Source organism: Rhinolophus sinicus, linkage group LG17, assembly GCF_036562045.2.
Source record: "Rhinolophus sinicus isolate RSC01 linkage group LG17, ASM3656204v1, whole genome shotgun sequence".
Lineage (NCBI taxonomy): Eukaryota > Metazoa > Chordata > Mammalia > Chiroptera > Rhinolophidae > Rhinolophus > Rhinolophus sinicus.
Genome location: NC_133766.1, coordinates 21,378,559 through 21,401,059, shown reverse-complemented (window position 1 = coordinate 21,401,059; position 22,501 = coordinate 21,378,559). Strand labels below are relative to the sequence as shown.

General features: G+C 38.0%; 1 protein-coding gene across 1 annotated transcript; it reads left to right on the top strand.

Annotated features, from left to right (window-relative positions):
* The first annotated feature begins 12,707 nt into the window (after window positions 1-12,707).
* On the top strand, window positions 12,708-22,501 carry LOC141569314 (apolipoprotein R-like). The gene is given in 5 exon segments (XM_074321964.1): window positions 12,708-12,880; window positions 19,768-19,825; window positions 19,827-19,939; window positions 20,924-21,096; window positions 22,198-22,501. Coding segments are annotated over 5 exon segments (603 nt in total). The 5' UTR covers window positions 12,708-12,795; the 3' UTR covers window positions 22,372-22,501.

Sequence of the window (22,501 nt, the reverse complement as noted above, 5' to 3'; positions counted from 1 at the left end):
ACTGTAAGGAATGTGGTGATCCAAGAAGGTTTAGAAAAGCCATATGAGAAGAATTTACAAGGGGAACTTGTTTAACCTGCTACTCATTCAGGGTTTGAGTAACAGGAGGGAAAGGAGCCTGGATGTTTTATACCAAAAATTTTAAATACATTTTAAAACATTTGCAAAACTAGTTACTATTGCCTTATGAAGTGGGGGTGATGTATCATTTCATTAAAAAATTGAATTGCCAGAATATCTCATGTTAGCAGGAGCTGTGTAATCGTAAGGAAAGGAAACCCAAACAAATGTCCATTTTGTTTATGTCTGTGTCTCCCTGCAATGGTTCTCTCTGTCTACTTCCGACATCAGCAGGGACCGGAGGAGAGGAAGTTGACCAGTTCTTTGGGGTTAGATGTGGATAAATATCTGGCAATTGCTATTTCACTCACTGGCTCTTATTAAATCTCACTCACCTTCACCCACCAGCAAGAGTGACTATTCCCCTCCATCTGCCTTCCTTACCAACAAACCTCACTCTGAAAAGTGTCATTTATTAAGAAACAATTTTAAAAACATGACCTTGTTTTTTTATTTTGTTATGTGCTAGTTGAATTAATTTTCTATTTTATTATCACTTATATCATTTAATATTTATATTACATTCTTTTATTGTGTTTTTTTTAAAGCTATAGTACAATGCTTTGTGTAGAATAGGATAAAAACCTAATTTGTATTTGATACAGTAGAGTATCAGGGCATACTGCATGCAATTACACTCACTAATGAGTTCACTGATTACCAGATAATTAGGTAGTTGTTGTTTTATATGCATTATATACATAGAAATCCTTGCTAGATTTTTGTAGTTGTGTTTAAGAATATTTTACTGATATAGAGAAATTGGTTTGGATATTGGGATCAGTTGGGAAAGAAAAGGTTTTCCCCATTTTCATAAATGAAATTAAGATTCTCACTATCTGAAAAATCACCTTCCACATCGTTTTATTACTGGGTTAGAATTGAAGAGCTAAGTATGCTTATATTTTCATAGTATTAACGTCCTCAGATGAATTATCTACCTCAAGTCTCATTCTTTAGTTGTACAGAAGAAATAGTTGAGGCTTTTAAACGTCAATCCTCCATATTGTCTTCCTTACCAGTCTCTATGAATATAAAGGAGCATTACAGAGACTGATTTTTCACACTGATATAAATTATTCCTCCATTCTTTAATTTATTCTTTTATCTAAATGCCTTTCAAAAATTACCTAAAATAAATACATGTACACACAAACAAATATTGCAATAATAAAGGTGGGTTTAAATAGTTCAACTTCATTACATTTTCCATATCTTGATTTCCATTTTAAGTTTAAATTTAACATTTATACTTTTAATCTTTGTACATAATTCTATAAATTATATACCAAGTGCAACTATTTCTTGACCTACAACTTTATTTATCTTTAAGATGAATTTAAAATATGTGTCTGTTTAACAAATTTGTGTACTAACCAGACCCACAATTCCTTTTCCCTAGTCCCAGAGGACCACTGTCACCTCTTGCGGCATTTTCCCCCCGGTATTTATCACCATATTTTTTAGATAATTTATTTTTTCTACTTTTCTCTTGAATCATCCATTTATCTATTGATTGCAAAAATTTTATCATCTTCTAATTTAAATTTCTGCTTTTTCTCCCTCTTTCTTCCAATGTAGTTATTGCACAATTTTAGGTAAATCAATAACTTTTACATGTTACGAACGCATTAAACCAAGTAGCGCTCTGTGAACATGTTTCCTTTTTTTTACAACATTCTTTTGTTCTATTCTGATGTGATAGTGCTCCTAGGGAGGTTGTTTGCTTGCTTGTTTAGTTTTCTGTATTTCTATTTCCAATTCCTCTTAAATGCTCCAATAAATTTTGCTCCAATACATTCTACAGTCTATTAAAATCGTTCCAATGTTCAGAGACATGAGATGCTTATCAGCTCTCTTCTTGTTCCCATGAACCTTTCTGCCAGATTTCCTTGGCTTTATATTCCAACCCTTTCGTTGAATTTTTAAATTTCTTTTAAGAACATTTTATGACATTTTCCAAAAGATTTTCCTTTTTTTCCTTCTTTCTTTCTTTAAAAATAGTATCTAATTCTTTCCACCTAGATTCATTGTTGTCTCCACGGAGCTATTTGTAATAGAGAAGGGTTATTTTGCTCCCTGCAGACCTTTGTGATCACTTATCAGTTGTTCTTTTTAAAGAGTGAGACCTGAATAATCTCATTTAAAGTTCTGTCTTCGAACAAATTTTGCTGACACTAGACTTATTCGCAGGGTGATAGTGCGGTGAGCCTTTTTCAATTAAAACGTGGTTATAACAGAGACTGCTAATTGTTTTCCTGCGTTAACTTCCCTGTTTATATTAAGGAACAGAACCACTTGCACCATTTTAAACATCAGCAGGACACATGGCTTCTCAGATGGAGCCTCCCTTGGAGCAACCTCCCAATGGGTGCAACTTCCTGGCATGTTCTTTGAAAGGAAGCTGTTTGCTCTTCTTCTTTCCCAATGATAAGGATTGAAATGATGACAGTTCTGGTTAACCAACTTCTGCCATGCTGAGAACAGCACCCCACGGGGTGTGGAAACAAGGAGGAAGGGACCTGGTCCCTGGCTGACCACGTTGGGCAGAGCTGCTGACCACCCTAAATGCCCTTATGACTCTTCTTTCACGAAAGAAAAATAAAGATCTACCTGGCTTGAGTCACTGAGTTTTTGGGTGTTCTGTCTCCTAAAATGTGTGGGGTGGGGACTCTCCAGGTATTAGTGTCTTCTCTGTTGTTATCCAGTTTCTCTAGAGAAAGATGCTCCGGTCTTCTGTCTGCTTATTTACAGCTTAAATTTCGACCATGGAATAAGAGGAGATTACTGCTTCTATATTCTCTTTTAATTCTATCTCCTTTCTTCACTCTTTAACCCATTTCTACCTCCATATTACTTTTGCACTGTTAACATTGAGAGAACTTTTATTCTTTCCTGAAATAATTGCTCCCACCTCTAGAAGACATTAGCATGTGTCTCCTTGTTTTAAGTAAAATGTTTTACATTTCACTGTGATTAATTCGTCTTCATATTTCCCTCAGGTTTTCCCACAGTGGTGCTGAATGATTGCACCATGAGTAAAAGATGTATAAAGTTAAATGATATGTTAATCTGGTGCTAAAGTTTAGTTCAACCTAAGAGAGGTCAACTACAAAACCTCAGCTGCCAAATATTCTCTGAAAATAAACTAAAAGTAATTCTACGTTTAATAACCACAAGGAAAAATAAATTGGTAAACTAGAGGCTCTGCCAGGAAAAAATTTTAACAAAAGAGACTGTATTGATTGTACTGGCATTTTGTATTTATGGGAGCTAAAAAGGGGACATGTTATTTTCTAAAATTCCTCTGAATCTAGGAGTTACAGTTTCTAGTCCTATGTTTTCACCAATTTTAGGCAAATAATCAACTCTCTGATACTGAAAAATCAGCCTATTTGCAGATATAAAGATATGATGAATTCCCCTTTATTCTAAATATATTTAAATATTATTAATGGATTTATGTAATTAAAAATTATTTCATTAATATATATATATATATAGTTTTTTTAGAAACTTTAGACGTCATCTAATTCAATACCAGGTGGAAGCCTGACTGTTACAAGTTTTAAATTAATATCTGTTTTTAAGTGTACACCAAAATGTGCAGGTATAAATCTGGGTCCAATTAGGCTATAGAAACCATAAGATGATCTAAACAAGGGAAGTTTAACATAAAGAATTACTAAACTGTGATAAAAGAGAAACTATAGGATACAAGAAAACTTTGTATGGTACTCTAGGCAGAAGAAAGGTACTCAAGGAAAGACACACTTCAAAGGGGGCTCCTTTGCAAGGTTGGGGTCTGAACTTCATTGGAAAAGGTGTAATTGCAACCCCTAGATGCCAGAGAAGTTGACCAGTTGCCTGGATCAGAGACGGCCTGCAGCAACCAACCCTCCACAATCTCTGAGAGCAGAGATCTTTAGAGTTGATAAAAAGGGGTACTAGTCACCCTCTGTTCAGTCTTTCAAGTAAGAAACCATAGTCCTCACTTTCCATAATTGGCATTGTTCTCCTCTTTCTTGAAATTCTCTTCTCCCTTGGTTGAACATGGCATAATATTATTTAGATTGTCAATTTATTCATTCAACTATTACTCCCTGTGGCTGACTCCTGATCTCAACAGTAAAAGAAAAGTGAAAAGTGAAGTAACTAGAACAAACAGAAGCAAAACAATTATCTCAAAATGGATCTTAAACATGAATGTAAGAGCTTAAACTATAAAACAATCAGAAGAAAATATAAGAGTAAATCTTCATGATCGTGGGGTAGGCAATTTTTCCTTAGATCTATACAAGCAATAAAATAGAAAAGAAATAGGACCTCATCAAAATTAAAAAGAACTTTTGTGCTTCAAAGGACATTATCAAGAATGGTTACAGCCCACAGAATGACAAGCGAATTGTCCAGAACATAAAAAGAATTATTATGACTCAACAAAAATAGACAATTAACCCAATTAAAAATGAGCAAATGATTTGAATTGACATTTCTCTAAAGAAGACATGCATGTGGCTAATAAGCAAATAAAAAGATGTTCAACATCATTAGTCAGAGAAACGTAAATCAAACCCACAATGCAGTATCACTTCATACTTACCAGGATGCCTAAATTTAAAAAGACAATTACAAGTGTTAAGGGACAGGTAAAGAAGTTGGGGCTCTCATACATTGCTTGTGGAAATGTAAAATGATGCAGTCACTTTAGAAAATGGTTTGACAATTCCTAAAAATGTTAAGTATTGAATTACCATATGATCCAACAATTTCACTCCTAGGTATATGATTATACTCAAGAAAAAATAAAAACGTGTCCAAACAAAAACGTACATGAATGTTCATAGTAGCATTATATATAACATGTCAAAAGTGGAAATGATCCAAATGTGCTTTAGTTGAAGAATGGATAAACAAAATGTAGACTATCCATACAATAAAATATTATTCAGTCATAAAAAGGAATAAAGTACTACCGTGTTTCCCTGAAAATAAGACAGAGTCTTATATTAATTTTTGCTTTAAAAGATGCATTAGGTCTTATGTTCAGAGGACGTCATCCTGAAAAATCATGCTAGGTCTTATTTTCCGGTTAGGTCTTATTTTCTGGGAAACACGGTATTATTTTAATGAACCTTGAAAACTGTATGCTAAGTGAAAGAAGCCAGTCACAAAAGACCACATACTATATGATTCTATTTATACAAAATGTTTAGAATAGGCAAATCCACAGAGATAGAAAGTAAATTAGTGGTTGCCAGGGCCTGGGGAGATGGGAAAATGGGAAGTGGCTGCTAATGAATACAGGGTTTTTGAGGGGTGTAAAAAATATTCTAAAATTAGATAGTGGTGATAGTTACTAAAAACCACTGAATTGTATACTTCAAGAGGATGAATTTTATGGTATATGAATTATATCTCATTAAAGCTTTTATAAAATACATGTGGGAGAGAATAGGGTAGAATAAGATTTTTATTAATAATTGAGTTTATGAAGCATACGAGGTTTTGCAACCATAGGAGACAGTTGGACCCAGGGGTTTGTGAGTGGTTCATGGATGATGATCAAAGTCATGGGAATAGATGAGTGTTTCCCAGGAAGACAGCTAAGGGCGAGTAAAGAAGAAGCCTGGGACAGACCCCATGGGGGCCAGCATCTCCTCTCTGGGTGTGGCACTGGGTCTCAATCTTACCAAGGACCACAGTGAAGACCCAGCCAGTGGTTTCTGGCCCAAGTCCAGCGGGCTTTCCTCTGCTCTGGGGCTTAGTTAAAAAATCTTGGTGAATCAGCCATCCATCATAATAATTTTACGTAGTTATTGTGATGATATTTTTATTCCTAGAAGTGCAGCTTCTAGCAGAGTCACATGCTAATTTAATTCTTCCTTAGGGTTAACAATTGCTAATATAAATATATACTATATATGTATATATATTATATACATATGACAAGGTGTGATCAAACAATATGGTGAATGTTTAAATGAAAAAAAGAATTTATTACAGTAAAATACACATTGTCATTAATCCCCCTCAAAATACTCCCTCTTGCTTCAGACACACTAATCCCATCATTCTTATCACTTTCTGAAGTTCTGGAGTCCTCTTTCATGAGTGTCTTTGGTTGTGCTGCTGTGGCAGCCTCAGTCTCCTTAATTGATTCAAAACATTTACCTCTCATGGTCATTTTGACTTTGGGGAAGAGCCAGAAGTCACGCAGTGCCCGTGAATAAGGTGGATGAGGACACACCATGTTTTTATTTGAGAGAAATTGCTGTACCAGAAGCGATGTGTGACATGGATCCTTTCCATTGTGATCACAAAATACAGTGAATGCTGCTGCTGAGTGTCATCCAATGGAAAGGCAGGGATCTTCAATACAGGAAGCAGTGTGTGGAACCTTAGTAACAGTGTGTGACAAGTTTCAACTTGTTCTATGCAGTCAGTCAGGCGTGAGCTACGGTTGAGAGAAGGTTTGTTTTAAAATGTGCTATAAATCATGCTCCATCATGACAATGCTCCATTTCACATATCACTTCTGGTACATGGCAATTTCTGTCAAATAAAAAATTATGGTGTGTCCTCATCTACCTTATTTACTGGATCTGGCATCGTGTGACTTCTGGCTCTGCCCCAAAGTCAAAATGATTCAGGACATCGGGGTACCCACAACAGCACATCTAAAGACACTCATAAAAGAGGACTTTCAGACCTGCTTCAGAAAGTGGCAAGAATGAAGGGATAAGTGTGTTTGAAGCGAGGGGGAATATTTTGAGGGGGATTAAAGGCAATGTGTCTCTTACTGTATGTCCGAATGGGTTGAGTCCCGAGAGTAAGTTGTCTGCGACTCTGGAAGAAGATGCGTGGAGCCAAAGACAAAGTAGACGTGTTTTATTTATAGGCTTCCTGGAGGAAAGCCAGGGGTTTCTCACTGCTTCACACAGCTGGACATTCTCAGGTTACAACACGCAGCCAGCAGCAGTCTCACAACTCATCAGCCCACAGGAGCAGCAGCCCCCGCCCCTCGTAGAATGGTCGGACCCTTGTATATCATACAGAGACAAAAGTGCCTCACAGCCAAGGTGTTGAAATAGGAGTTTTTACAGTAACATTTTCAGGATGGACTATGTCTGCGCAGCATTCCATCTTATCAGACTGGCTGGCTGGTCAGGGTCACTATCTGGCCAGGGGAGGAAAGCCTGACTGGCTTTTCCTACACTGTAATATCCTTTTTTAATTTAAACATTCACCATATTGTTTGATCACACCTCTTACATGTATATTTTTAATGTTCACCATGTTTTAGGCACCAAGCCAAACATTTTACAGAGATTATTCTTATTTAATTCTCTCAACAATTCTGAGAGATACGTGCAGTATCATTCTTATCTTATAAAAGAGGAAATTGGGGCTAAGAGAGGCTGAGTATCTTGCCCACAGGTACACAGTTCCCATATGGTGGAAACAGGATTATGATTCTCTGTGAGGTTAATTTCCATGACTTAGGTGTGATTCCAGAGTCCATGCAGGCCGGTGTCCTGGCCACATACTGTCCTCCTCTGTGGATAGCACTTGGGTTGTGGTCTTGTGAGGTTGAGGTCAAAAGAGTGAAATAATCTCCATACCACAGAGTAGGTGTGGCTGACTTTCATCTGCCCTCATTACCTAACTCAGGTTTGAGCTGTGGAGAAAGGAGAACAATTTTTTACTTCACTCTTGCACCCTCCTTTTACTGGTCTTGTCTCATTGCCCTCCCTTGACTGTTAATTACTTAAACATGGGGGAAAAGAAATCTTGAAACCTACAGTAAAGTCACAAGTGTCAGTTTCTTATTAAAATAAAGATCTGCCTATCTTTAAATCAAGTAAAATTTGACAACACACACAGACACACACACACATACACACACACTGCAATATAAAGATAGAGATTCACATGAAACTTTTTTAAAAAAATGTCTTTTGCCACTGGATACTTTTGAATTTAAATTCAGAGAACATTTGTTTTGCACCTCTGCTGTGCAAGGCAGAGATGAATAAAAACCTACTTTCTCACTTCCAGGAGTTTGTGGTTTAGGGGAAAGATAGACTTTAGACTTCAGCTATAATCCAAGTTAGAACTGGAATATAATTATAAACACTAAATTGTAATTGGAATATTGAGACTGACCTGGAGGACAGAAGCAGTGTTAGAGATGTATCTGGAAAATGAGTAAGATTTGATGAAGGGCCAGAGGACAGATGACATGTGTAGGGATAAGAAGGTAGGACAGTGGAAATTTCAGAATATATTCAAGATGAAGAGAAAGTGAAGATAGGGAATACATAAAATGGAGTCATTTTAACCAACCTGCTAAAATTATTAACAGTATGAAGCTTGAGGCATGGAAAAAGATTCCATTTTTGTTTTACTAGCCTGAAACTTAAACTTTTTTTGAACTTCCTAGTCCTGTGTCAATGCCTGGATATATATCTGGACCTTTAGGTAACCCTCTAATTAATTATTCCCAAAGGATGCATGTATCCCGGCCACCTGATTACCCCCTGAAGGGCTCACATATACATCCACCTGACATCCATTATCTGGACCACCCGGATGTGGTCAGACTTCCTGGCACCCATCTTCCAGACCAGCTGGCATTCATCATCTTGACTGCCTGGCATCTGACCGATAACCATCCTGGACCAATGCTAGGGCAAAGGTGGAAGGACTGATAATTCTCAAGAATGTTCTTTTTATTAGAAGACCTTTTAACGTGTTGATGTAAGAATGTCCAAATCTGTAGAGAATTTTTATAAAAAATTTATTTGAGCCGAACAGAGGACGCACCTGGAAGCAAGATCTCAGTAGACTGAGAGAAATGCTTCAGAGAATAATAGTTTGCCGTTTCTTTTTAAGCATTTGAAATTAAGGAGGGAACATAAGGAAGATTATATGAAGGTAGGAGAAAGCAACTCAGGGGTCATGTTACAGGATAGTTAACAACATTTTGTGCTCTCTTGGGGTGGCCACGTGGAGATTGAATTACAGGGTACTTAAGAGTATGTGCGTTTTTGAGGGATCGAAAATGGTTGTCAGGTGTTAGAAGGAGGGGCCTGAAAGGTGGCATTTCAAAAGTGTGTTAACCTAGATGCACAGAAACAACAGACAGGGCTTGTTTAAGGCAAAGATAAGCCTTTTAGTAAAGAACTTGTGGGCAGGACTACCCACCATGACCTGCCCAGTTAGGAATTTATCATCAGATCACCCTGTGAGGTTACTTTCCATAGAACCCTCCTCACCTCTTTTCCCTACAAACGTTTCTTTCTTCTTTGGAACAATTCTGGGTTTTGGCTTAGCTGTATTCCCAGTTTGCAATCTCCAAGACCCTTGAATTAATCTTTATCACTTATTTCTAGCAAAGCCTCCAGATTCTTTTTTTTAGTTTATTCGACAAAGAATATAAACATACTTTACTTCAAGACAGTTATGAATATGTACTTTTCAGCCCCCCTATTGTAGGAATTTGTTGAACACGTGGGATTTAGTAATCTTGTGGCTATATTGTTTTCAATGAATGTATTTATAAAGGCTTTCTTCCTAATAAACTCAATGCATATATTTTCTTTATGAATTTCAAGTACAAATACAGAGATTTACAGGGGACATTTTCACTTTAAAAGGCCATCTTTTAAATTTTTAAAAGCCATTTACTCTTTTGTTAACATTTTAGTGTTTTAAGATTCTTTCCAATTTCACTAAATGGTCAATGGGCTACAGTTACTAAATTACTGTCTTACTGACAACTTGGAATTATTTTTCTTTGGGAGAATTTTAATATTTCTGAAAAATTTTTTGAGCTTTGAGATGTCTGGTTTTCATTATGTGCCACAGCTCTCTCTGGCTTAGAAGTAAATGGTAGGGAGAGATGGGTTCTAAGTGCAGGAAGGGGGAAACTGACATGGGGTGGCTAACCACCAGTTTTTCTGAGACTGTCCCAATTTTAATACTGAAAGTTCCTTGTTCTGGGAAACCTCTTAATACCAAGACAACTGGAACAGGTGGTCATCCTGTGGTAGAGAAATGGGGCCATGTGAATGCCTCAGAGTCTTAGATTTCTGTTTCTTCATACTGAGAGAGAACGTTGACTCATTTAACATAAATTTAACATAAATTTAACATAAATTGTTATAAACAAATTGGCCATTATGTCAATTGAGTTTTGGGGCAGAATTGAAGTCATAAATAGAGCACATAAGGACCGAGGGTATGTGTGTATGCAGGTAGCAGGAGATGGAGTTGGGGGAGGGGCATGATCAGAAGTTTTAGAAAGTTATGAATCTGACATGAGCCTTTACTCAATGAAAGAGTTAAGCTGCTGCATATAGTGTGAGGGGTACCATAAGCTTCACCCCTGCCAAGGTGGGCAGTGACAGCTTTGGGAAGAATAGGGAGAAGACTGAGTTGACATAAATGGGCATCCACTGGCAATTAATCTAATTAAGGATGAATGGTAACAGAAGACTATCTCAATCTGTCAGGTTTTAGACTAAAAAGTGAAACGCTGTATTTCTCTGACAGTTAATTTTATGTATCACTTTAGATATAGAGACTATAATTAGGATATGTAAGTGTTTCTCTGTTAGGGAGTACAAATGGCCTTATAGGTATCTTGCCTTAAAGAATAACGTGTTACCAGAAGCAAGAAACACAACAGTAATGTTTCTCCCGTCCTTTTCTTCCTCCTCCCTCTCCCCTCCCTTTCCTCCTCCCCTTGTTCTTCCTCGTCCCCGCCTCCTCCCCCTCCTCTTCCTCCTCCTCCTCCTCTTTTTCCCCTCCCCCTTTACCTCCCCCTCCCCCTCCCCCCTTCTCTTCCTCCCCGTCCTTCTTCTTCTTCTGCGCCTTTTTGTAGCCAAAGCAATGCTTTGATCCAACGGATTATTGCTCTTTTTGACCATTGCCGTGGAGAACTTAGGTAGATAGAGACAACGCCTTTCCTTAGTCTCCCCATTTTCTTGGTTTTCTTTCGTTTACTACCTCTTCTCTAACTCCTCTGCCATTGTCTTATTCAGGTCATCTCTGTGGCTCACCTGGCCAAGTGCAATAACCTTCTTAATAATCTCCTTGTCTCCTCTCTCTGACTTTTTCAGTCTATCTTGTCCTCTTCTGCCATAGTGATCTTCCAAAAGCAAAGTAATCATGTCACCCCCCCCAGCCGCCCCCCAAATAGTGGCTTTTCATTTCCTATGTCCAAACTCCTAATCTTGGCACTTAAAACTCAATTAGACCCAGTTGTAATTTCTCTCTCTGTCTTTCACTATCTTCTCCCTATCACACGCTCTGTAGGGACAGAGCCAGGAGTGCAGTTTCCAGGCTCTCGGCCTCATGTGGAAAGGTGCTCGCTCAAGTAGTAAATGGCCATCAGCTGTGGCTAGTTGGCCGTCAGCTGTAACCAGTGAGCCATTGGCCACTAATATAACTGCCGTGGTTACGCTAGCAGCAAAATGGGGCCTAGCAAGAAGATGGTGGCGGGGCTAGCAAGAGTGGATTGCAGTTGGCAGGGCAAATTGCAACTAGCAAGTGGGGTTGGTTGGCAGAGAGAGGTGGACAGCAGGTTGCAGATAGTGTGGCTCCTGCTTCCTGTGTCTCCAACCCAGCTGCCAGAGAGAATATAGTGGTATGACTCCCCTACCTATGGCTCCGTGGGTGTTCCTTTTTGGCCTCACCATATCCTGAGTTCTTATGTGGGGAGTGGGAGCTGAGACCCTGCATGACACCCTGCATGACAAATGTCTTTCTAAACTATATTGTAATCCCCTTGAAGGCATGGTTCCCAAGTAATTTTTCCTAGTACTTTATGATAAGTATCATAGAGTCCATTCTAGTCCCAAATCCATTGTCAAACATATGCGGAGACTGAGGCCTGAATTATTGAGTCTGTGGCTAAACAGAGCTAATTCTTGGCCGGTCACATAGGAATTTGGTTTCCAGATAGAGCAGAGATTCTGTGGTCTTTTCCACCATAGTAGAAGCAGAAGGTTCCTAGGCATGGTCTCCTAAAAGACAGGTTCAGGATCTTGTACAAGAAAACTTTGTAGTTTGATTTCATTAAATGGAAATTAGTTTGACATAATAGAAAGAGCTTGGGATTTGAAACAGACTTGGGTTCAGAATCTGACATGGCCACTGATGAGAAAGTTTTTGGGAAGTGTTCTCAGTCTTTCTGAATCAGTTTCCTCATCTGTAAAATATGGCTATAATGCCTATGTTGTAGTTTTGCTTTAAGAAATTAAATGCAATGATTTATGTAAAAGTTTGGAACATTATTAATAACCGAAAGCTGTTTTTTTAAAAAATAATCTTCTGTTTAATTATTTAAATTAGTCTGTTTTATCTGATAGACTCAGATTTTGTTTTAGTTCCTCATTATAAATTGAAGCAACCACATGTTGGGTTCATTTGTTTTCCTTCTCTCTAGGAGGGTTGAAATTTAATTGTGCTGTCATCAATATTACAGAGAAGTCCACTCATTTGTTTCTGGGGAATGTTCCTCTTTATTTTGAAAGGTCAGCAATTTGGTTATTATAGACCTCATATTGAACTCATTGCAGTTCAGCTGGGTGGTGAAGGTCATTTTCGGACATTTTCCAGTGTTCACCCTTGTCACTCCCAGTGGTGTATCTCAGACTCTGCACCATGCCCCCCAAGCTGCAGAGAATTTTCCCAGCACTGTACCTCCTTGGGATTCTGTCTCTATTGCAATGCCCATCTGTCCTGTGTGGTGAGTACAGATGTGATAGTGAAGACAGGAGGGTTTAAACCAAGGTATGGGGGAAAATTCCTGATTAATAATTAGTTAAATATAACCAAATTGCAATAATTCAGTATAATTTTGGAGAAGTGCAATAAAGTATTTTGTTAAAAAATATACTTATTTCACTTAGCATAATATTCTCTAGGTTCATCCATGTTGTTGCAAATGGTAGCATTTCATTCTTTTTTATGGCAGAGTAACACCCCATTGTATAAATGTACTACAGTTTCTGTATCCAATCATCTATGTATTGATAGGCATTTTAGTTGATTGGGGGTGGGGATTATCTCTTTGTGAGGGATGTAAATATCTAATTATTTTGTTTTGTATACATGAAACTAATTAAAAGAAATATACTTAAATTATTTTAGTTCCTCTGGTATAGTCTAATTATTTGGAAAGCAAAATATTACAAATCCTTGAGGAGCTGATCTAGCCACAAAAACCTAATTTTTATATTAATGTTTTATATTTAAATGGATTCATAATTAATTCTTCCACAGATTTTTTTCTATTGCATTCATAATTGAGTAGAAAACTTTTGCAATCCAGAAAGTAAATATTATGTTATTACAAATAATGAATGAATTTATTAAGGTGAAATTATAAAGTACTGTATAAACTGAAAACATTATATAAGTGTAAGGTATTGCAAATTAGGGAATAATTGTCCTTAATCAATGATCACTGAAAGGGTTTGCAAGGATGTACAAGTCCCTCTAGGGTAGTGCTGGTTACAAGTGCAGACATGAATAATTATTTTGATTTATAAATGGAAATATGCTAATAAAAGTAAAATTTCTTATTCACTTAATATGACTTCTTTAAAAGAATTTCTAAGAATATTTTTAAATATTGACATACATATCCTTTACACCATCTGTCAGAGCAGTTAATACAGAGCATTTTGCATAGAATGACAAAACGACTCAAAAACGAAGATATTTCACCAATAGCTGTGTCTATTTCAACAGAGACTGTGTTTCCTATTCATGTGATATCAGGTATTTTTCTAATTTTGATCATACAAGGATTATATCCCAAGCAGAGGGAATGTGGAGTCCCCAAATTCCACCTTGTCATCCTTCGTCAAAATTAATTTCTAGGGCCCCAGAATGATCCATGCTGTTCAAGCTTTATGAGCTTTCTTAATATCACGGTGTGACTTCCGAGTTGTTTTTCAAAGGTGGTTACAAAAGTATTTTACTTTGGAATTTTTTACATCATGATGGATATTTTAAGAGAAATTTTAAGGTTAGGTAAAATAATTATATATCGTGGATGATTCTCCTCTCTTGAAATAGCTAAATCTGTTATGTTTCCAAAGCTCTACCCCACCCCAGCACTCTCTTCTTCCCTGAGTACCATTACTTTGACCTTACAGCTCTCCTTTTCTTTTATGAGGCAGTGAAAGTAGATTACATAAAACAAGTCACAGAGACTTGTCACGATTCCTTCAGTTTCCTTTGTGCTTATCCCCTCCTCTTCCATTTTCTCAAATCCCATTTCACGTCTGGGCCATGTTTGTCCAAATCTGTCTCACTCTAGTTTCTGTGCTTGCATCTCTTTCATTCTTCAATAACATCTTTCTTCTGCCTTTCAACTTTTGCTCAACTCCTCAATCCAAGACAAATACCTGCCTATATCTTATCCACCAAAGCAATTTTTATATAAACCTTAAAATATACTTCTGGTCCCTTTTAGAAAATGTTATCTTATCCTTTCCCCTTGGTTTTCTTTTTCTTTTTTAGACCCATCTTTTTAGGATTTCTTGTCTTTAGACATGTTATTATAAACTGATATTGTGATATTGCTATTCATGTGGTTATGAATTATTTTTCTTATAGTATTGCAAAAATGTGCCTCAGTGTCAGCTGAACAGACTTCTAGGGACCAATTTACATAAATATTTGTTGGGTTAATTCATAAGAAGGCATTTTCTAATAATGTGTTTGAGCTCAGACTTAGAAAATTCCATCTGTGAAGCTAGATTTGTACACAGGGAATATTTATTTTGGACCTACAGTGTCAATAGCACAGACACAAAGATACTTGAGACATGTTGCCTGAACTCAAAAGGGAAAAAATATACATATGGACAGTATAAATTAGCTGTTAAATAATTACTAGAGAGTGTAGACTGAAATGATTGAGAATATGGACTTTTGAGCAACACAGATCTCAATTCTGTCTCTGCCAATCAGTAACTGCCTCCCTAAGAACAAGATACTTAAGCTCTCCAAAGATCTGTTTTTCTTCTATAAAACGTGGGGAAGATGGTAATGTGTATCTCTTAGGGGTGTTGTGATAATTGGATGAGATAACATATGAAATGTCTAGATTATGTATACATAGCTTCCATAGTATACACACTATACATATACTATGTATGGTGTAGATAGTGTCATCGTATACATACATGATGTATACATAGTGTCTAGATTATAGTAGGAGTTCAATAAATAGTTGGATAGAATATATACTCTCTTCCTAGTAACTGCTGTAGGACCCGAGAAATGAATGATGACTATTTGCTGGGGCAGTAAGAGACTTCACAGAGCAGATGGGACTTGAATAGCAAGCAGAGAAAAAGAGTGGCATTCTAGGTAGGAATAGGATATAAGCACAGGTACAGAAGTGAGAATGTAAGTGGCATATTTGGTTAGAAGAATGTTCAGATAAGAAAGTAGTGATGGTCAATGTTAAAGGAGTCTTAAATACCCATGAGTTGGAAAATGTTTTAAAACTTCTGTTTCTAGAAAATATATAATTCTGCAACTATCATTACTTGGTTTCAGCCCTAATAAAGTCATAATGAGATGGAGGTTATTTGTCATTGCTTTTGAATAATTTTGAAAATTTACATTTTCATACAGGTTTAATCCAACTTATCATTTTTAGTTGGAAGGAAATGACTGGGTTAGGCTACTTTAGCAACTCAGGGATGGGGAGAGCAGACTCAAAGTGTCTTGGGTACCCTTGCCTGTTTGCCCAGTCTCTTCTGTGGTGAGTTTTTCCAAAGGTTGAAATGAGGTCATTAACCATAGAAGCCTCTTCATGGTGATTTTACCAACGATTAGCCTCACTTATTATTTAGAAGTACGTTCCCAATACCAGAGCTGAAGAATGGCAAACAACAAACAAGGCAAACAAACAAAAACTCAGACACAGACAACAGTTCAGTGGTTACCAGGGCAAAGAGGGAGGGACGGTGGTAGAAGAGAGTAAGCGGGTCAAATACTCATATGTGGGGATAAAAGGAGGACTGATTCAGGGGTGAACACACAATGTGATGTACAGATGATGTATTACAGAATTGTACACTTGAAACCCATATCATTGTACTAAACAATGTCATCCCAATAAATGTAATTAAAAAAATCACTGAAGAGAGAAGAAATGATTCTGCAAATAGCTGTGCCTATTTCTCTGGAGACTCAGTTTCATATTCATGTTCTGAGAAATATAACCCTGAAGCTACATGCCAAGCAGATAGCATGTGGAGCTTCCAAACACCAACATGTGATCAGAGTAAGAGCTTACAGAATTATGTTATTTTAGAAGTTTATTCATATCAAAGTGATAGAGATTATTGAGGGAAGGTTTCAAATTAGATAAAAAAATGTGTATACCCTGCGTGATTCTTGGAGTGAATACATTTCTTCAAAAATACTACACCCATTTCAAGTTTTTCTGTTCTCCCATTGTTTGTTCCCATTTTCTTGAATTCAATGAAAATAGACCACATGCATTAGATCAACTAAACTTTTTAAATAAAAAAGTTTATTGGGGTGACACTGGTTAGTAAAGTTACATAGCTTTCAAGTGTACAATTCTGTGATAGATCATCTATATATCACATTGTGTGTCCACCACTCGGAGGTAATTCTAAACTTCTGAATTACTGTGTTCTGTTTCTGGTATTTATTCTCTTTTATTCCCTTCTTTCTGGTCCACATGCCTTACCTACAGAACAAGACTCACTCAAATCTACTTGAAACTGCTTTTCTGAACTTGCTTCTTTTCTTCCTTCTTTACCTTCTATATTCAAGAGCATCATCGTGATAGTTATTGCTTATTAGGTAAAATTTACCAGATGGCCTTGATACACTAGATCAATGTGATAGTCTGTGGATGTCCAGATGCTCATGATAACTTCAGACTCTGCTATGAAAGAGCCAAGTGAATTATCATAGCCTAGGGCTAAAACTGCAAGTGTATGGTCTTGACCCTTCCGTGTGTGCAAACTGTTTCTGAACGTCTTTTCTGATAGGGATGAAAAAGAATCCTTTGCTAACTCAGTGGCCTTATTTACCTGAAAACATATTAATGAGCTCTAGCAAAAATACCACATTTGGTACAATGATTGCAATAGGGACTAAAATATTGTTGAATTTTCAATAGTCTACTGTAATTCTCCAGAGCCATAATTTTTGTAGCAGACAGACTAGTGAAATAAATGAGGATACAATAGGGATGACCACTTTGGCATCTAGATTTTTAAGAGTGGCACTAATTTTCCCCTCTCCTTCTACCCCTTGGTACATGATATTTTTAGAAAAATGTACCATCTTTGCCTTAAGGAAGAGGGATATGGGTCATATCAATGGCTTCTGTTAGGCCTTGTTGGATATGATAACTCTTATCCCATAGACCAAAGACCCAACATGGGGATTGTGACAATGACCAGTTTGTCTATTCTGATTATACTTTCAAGGATAGAGGAAATGACATCAAGTGGTCTAATAAGGAGGCTATGTTGGTTCCAGGTATCAATGTCAACACAAGCTTTATGTTCAGTAATCCTGGGATTATTGTGTACCTTTCACCAGTGCATAGTTACCTATGTAAACAGACGTAAGTCCTCTTGGAAGACTGAGGGACTCATTCCAAGGTGTTGGAATGTGCACACAGGTAATCCTCATATAACACAGCATTTCTATAACATGGTTTCGCTCTAACACGGTTTGAGAGTTGGGGGAAACCCTCGTACAACACGGCATCCTAGAACACGGTTTTACTTTAACACAGTTTGAGAATTAGAGAAATCCCCGAACAACACAGAGTGTAATAAGAGCTTTTAAGAGCAAAAAATATCTCATTCGAAATTAGGGAAATCCCAGAACAACACGGGACATAATAAGAGCTTTTAAGAGGAAAAGATACCTCATTTGAAATTTTTCATTCGAGTGTGGATGTCGTATCAGATTTGACTGCAGAATTTTAAAACTTTTTAGAATTTTAAATCCATTTTGTTCATGGAGTATTAAGTTCAGAGGATGAAGATATCTTGTCACAAAGAAAACACCCTCAGTTAATGGTGCTTAGTAGTGATAATGACGAAAACATTATTTGGTACATATTAATATGCTATACTTTTGGTGAAAATTGCTTTAATAAAGATATTTCTCTTGTAAAAATATAATAGTATGTTTTAAAAATTTTTGGAACCTAAACCCCTTTTTTTGTACTAGTCTTTGTTTTGTATAACACGGATTTGCAGAACATCACATTTTAAAGGAACCTGACAATAGTGTTATACGGGGGTTGCCTGTACTTTCCAAGGTGTTGTAGCATCTTTACTCTGGGGGGCTATCTTTTTCTTCAGCCAATGATTTCCAGACCCGACTACTAGCTCAGGTCCAGAAACTGAGCAAGGGATTGTAACTTGTTATCAGGGCCAAATGCCCCCCGTCTCCTGATCCTCATCATTCATCCTTAACTTATTTTGATGGCACAAATTGAAGTACCTTTGTTGACTGCTCATCTGTTTTCCTATGAACACCATGTTCTATTAACCATCTCCATAAGTCTCAGGCACCTTCGGTTTTGCCACTCATTATGATGATTGAATTTACTTAGCTTCTAAAGCATATGAGCACCTCTCTGCTATTCCCAAGAGTGAAACTTGTTCTCTAATGGCCTTCCTATCTTCAGTCCTGGCCTTTGATCCTGGTGCTCCTCTTGTTGGGGAGTTCCTAAAGACTTTGATACATGTGTTCTTCAAGCCTTCCTATGGAGCAGAATCATCTGGTGGGATTTTCCAGCCTGTATACTCGCAGTATCCACTCTAGCATACTGACTTCCATGAGGCATTTAATCCTCTCTTATACCACTCACCATGGCAATTCCAGCATTTCTGCCTCACGTACTGTGGAGCATCGTGTTTTCCATCCCTGTAGGAGGCCTCTTAGGATAGTACTTATAACTACTATAGTCCATCAGCATACCATTTTGTCTGACATTCCTGAAGACCTGTTTTATTGAAATTTCTCATGCACTCTTTGTGGACCCTGACAGTGTTTCTTTTCAGAGAGGTTCTGTGTACCGTGTAATGTCTATTATTTCAAAATGCAAGCATCATTTTTATTCATTCTATGAGCTGTTTTCTAAAATATTGTAAAATGCAGTAATAAGTATGTTCTTTAGGGGGACGGATGGACAGTTTTGATTGGAAGCAATGACTCAGAGATTTAGGATATCCTTAGCGTCTTAACAGTTTGTCACTGATGTGTATCTCTGCAATTAGCCTGAGATCGATGGAGTGCACCATTATTACATTGTGACTTTGAGTTGAATCCAGGCTTCATGCCAAAATGTGTAAACTGTGGTGAACTTGTCAATAAAATGTAGCAAACTCTAAGTGCTTGTAATTCCACTTGAGCCTTTTCATAGTTTCTCAGCTTGAGTCTTGCAGGAGGGCAGCACAGGTACTTGGTTTCGCTCAGTGATCCGGCCAGCAGAGAAGATGGCAGGACAGGACAAAGCCGCCTACAAACCATGCAGATTCTGAAATGTGTTATTTTTTACTTTCTACAAGCTCAAGCTCTCTCACTTTATGTCTTATCACCAAGGTTGCAATCATCCTCCTGTCATCGCCCACGGACGTTATGAAAAAATTATTATCATACTTATCCACAACTAATAAGGTTAAATATAAATGTGACAAAGGATGCATGCTGCATGGACAGGCCACACTCTCCCGCAGTTCTTTGCGCTGGTCACATGAAGCCCCTCAATGTAAAGGTAACTCCAGCTCCCCTTTCAGCCCATGGCTAAGTGGGTGGAACTGTCGTGAAAGGATTGAGAGTAGTTTCTTTCCTGCCAGAGGCAGCATGAAAACATTTGATTTGATTTACTTTACATAATTGCTATATTCAGACGGCACTCAAAACAAAAACCACACAGGACTTACAGACACATTCATCTTTCCTACTTTCTCCCAGTTACAAAATTCAGCCTCCTTGAGGCAGCCCCCATTCCCACTTTCTTGTATATTTCTGGAAATAGTCTACACATGGTACATTTTCTCTGAGGGTACCTGTGGCCTGTAGCAAAATATTCATGGAAACTTGCTCTGGCGTGAATGTAGGCTCTCGGGTCAGCTCCAAACATCAGGGAGTGACAGGCATTTCCATGGGAACCTGGTGCAGGCGTGTGGTGGGGGACTCTAAGTTTGCTAACTTGTTGTGGGGACAAGAGGAGTCACGACTGGGCCCGATTTTCACATGCACACAGGTTTAATATGACTGCTATCAACAACTCCAGGAATTATTTGTCACCATTGCCTCTATTACACACAGGAAGACAATAGACTAAAGGGAGATTTTCATACCTAGTGTCTTGTAGAGATCAATTGCTTTGACAGCTGAGAATCTGGGGTCATGAGCCTTTTTGATACCCTGTCGTGTTATTTAAAGGTATTATATCCTTGCACAAGTGTCTTAAACTCTCTGTATCTCATTTTGCCCTAGATAAAATGGGAATAATAACAATGCACACTTCATAGAACCAAGTGAGACTTAAATGAGATAATTACATACAATGCTTAGCCGTGAAGTCTGACATGAGCCTGTGCTCAATAACAGTGTTAACTGATATTATTGCTATCAAAATGAAAGATAAAACAACTGGAAGCACCGACATGGAGTTCGTTTGCATAACTCTAACAGGTTATCATATCTTTTTTCTTGGATTTACTGATTGCTTAACACTGTGCTTTCGTTGTAGCTCTGTGTCTGAAACCAGAGATAGAACATGGAAAGCTGTCTGTGGAGAAGCAACAGTATATTGAATCTGAAAATGTCACCATCCAGTGTGACTCTGGCTATGTGGTCGGTCCCCAAAGTATCACCTGCTCAGAGGACAGAACCTGGTACCCAGAGGTGCCCAAGTGTGAGTGGGTAAGTGGCACAATTGAAGGAAGTTTCTGCGCTATCCAACCCTAAAGAGGGTGCTGCCCCAAAGCTCTGTTCCCAGCCAGCAAGGATGAGTTCTGACTTGTCAGGATTCATTTCTGAGTCATTTAATGGATCTCTCTCCCTCTCCCAGGGAGCACTCTGGTCAGTTAGGATGGCAAGTTGTCCTGCTCTCACTTGAGAACAGGAAAAACCAATCTCCTTTAGGGAGAGGAGGTTCTCATACACCTAGGAATACTGAGCCTTAACTTTCCTTTCTAGCCTGTATAATATACAGGGTCTGACAATTAAATTAGAGAACTCATCCTAGAAAAAGTACTACATATCTCATTGCTGAATATCACTACAGTCACCTTCTACGTACTCCCCTTGGGAAGCCATCCCCTGACACCAGCGCCTAGTCCACCCTTCAAAGCAATTTTGGAACTCTTTTTCTGGGATGGCCATCAGAGCTGTCATCGTACTACCCTTGATGTCATCAAAAATGTCTTCCTTTCAATATTTCCTTTATCTTTGGATAAAGAAGTCATTGAGAGCAAGGTCAGGTGAGTAGGGAGGGGTGTTTCAATACAGTTATTTGTTTCCTGGCTAAAAACTTCCCTCACAGACAGTGCTGTGTGAGCTGGTGCATTGTCATAATGCAAGAGCCATGAATTGGTGAAAAGTTCAGGTCGTTTTTGTTTAACTTTGTGATACAGCCTTTTCAGCACTTTCAAATAGTAAACTTGGTGAACTGTTTGTCCAATTGGTACAAATTCATAATGAATAATCCCTCTGATATCAAAAAAGTTTAGCAATATTGTAACAAGTTCGTGAACTTAATTTTCAGACCTTGTACTGTGTTCCATTTCTGGATGGCTAGTAGAAATAGCCTCTGTCCCCAAAGAGGCCTCTGGGAAGCTCTCTCAGAACAGAACTGTATCTCTCCGGGGAAGACTATGGTGGGACCCAAGGTGTTTCTGGCTTCCCTGCTCACCCACTAGTCCTGAGGTTGGTCTTGGACCTGATCCTATAGGCCTGCCATTGTCAGGATGCACCCTCCTCATGATCTGGAGAGAAGCCTCTCACCATCTCTCTCTCTTTCAGGAGGTCCCTAAAGGCTGTGAGCGAGTTCTAGCCGGCAGAAAGATCATGCAGTGTCTCTCAAACCCGGCAGATGTGAAAATGGCTCTGGAGGTGTATAAATTGTCCTTGGAGATTGAACTCCTGAAACTACAGGTAGATAAGGCAAGGAACTCCACGCCGGAGTTGTCCCTATAATTTTTCCCAAAAGAAGGAGGAAAAGGTGACTTGCTGCCTTCAATTTAACATGGATCACTTCCATCCCAACTGAACAACTCTACCATCCCACTGGCCCCAAGTTCATTATAATAAATAGGTACACATCAAA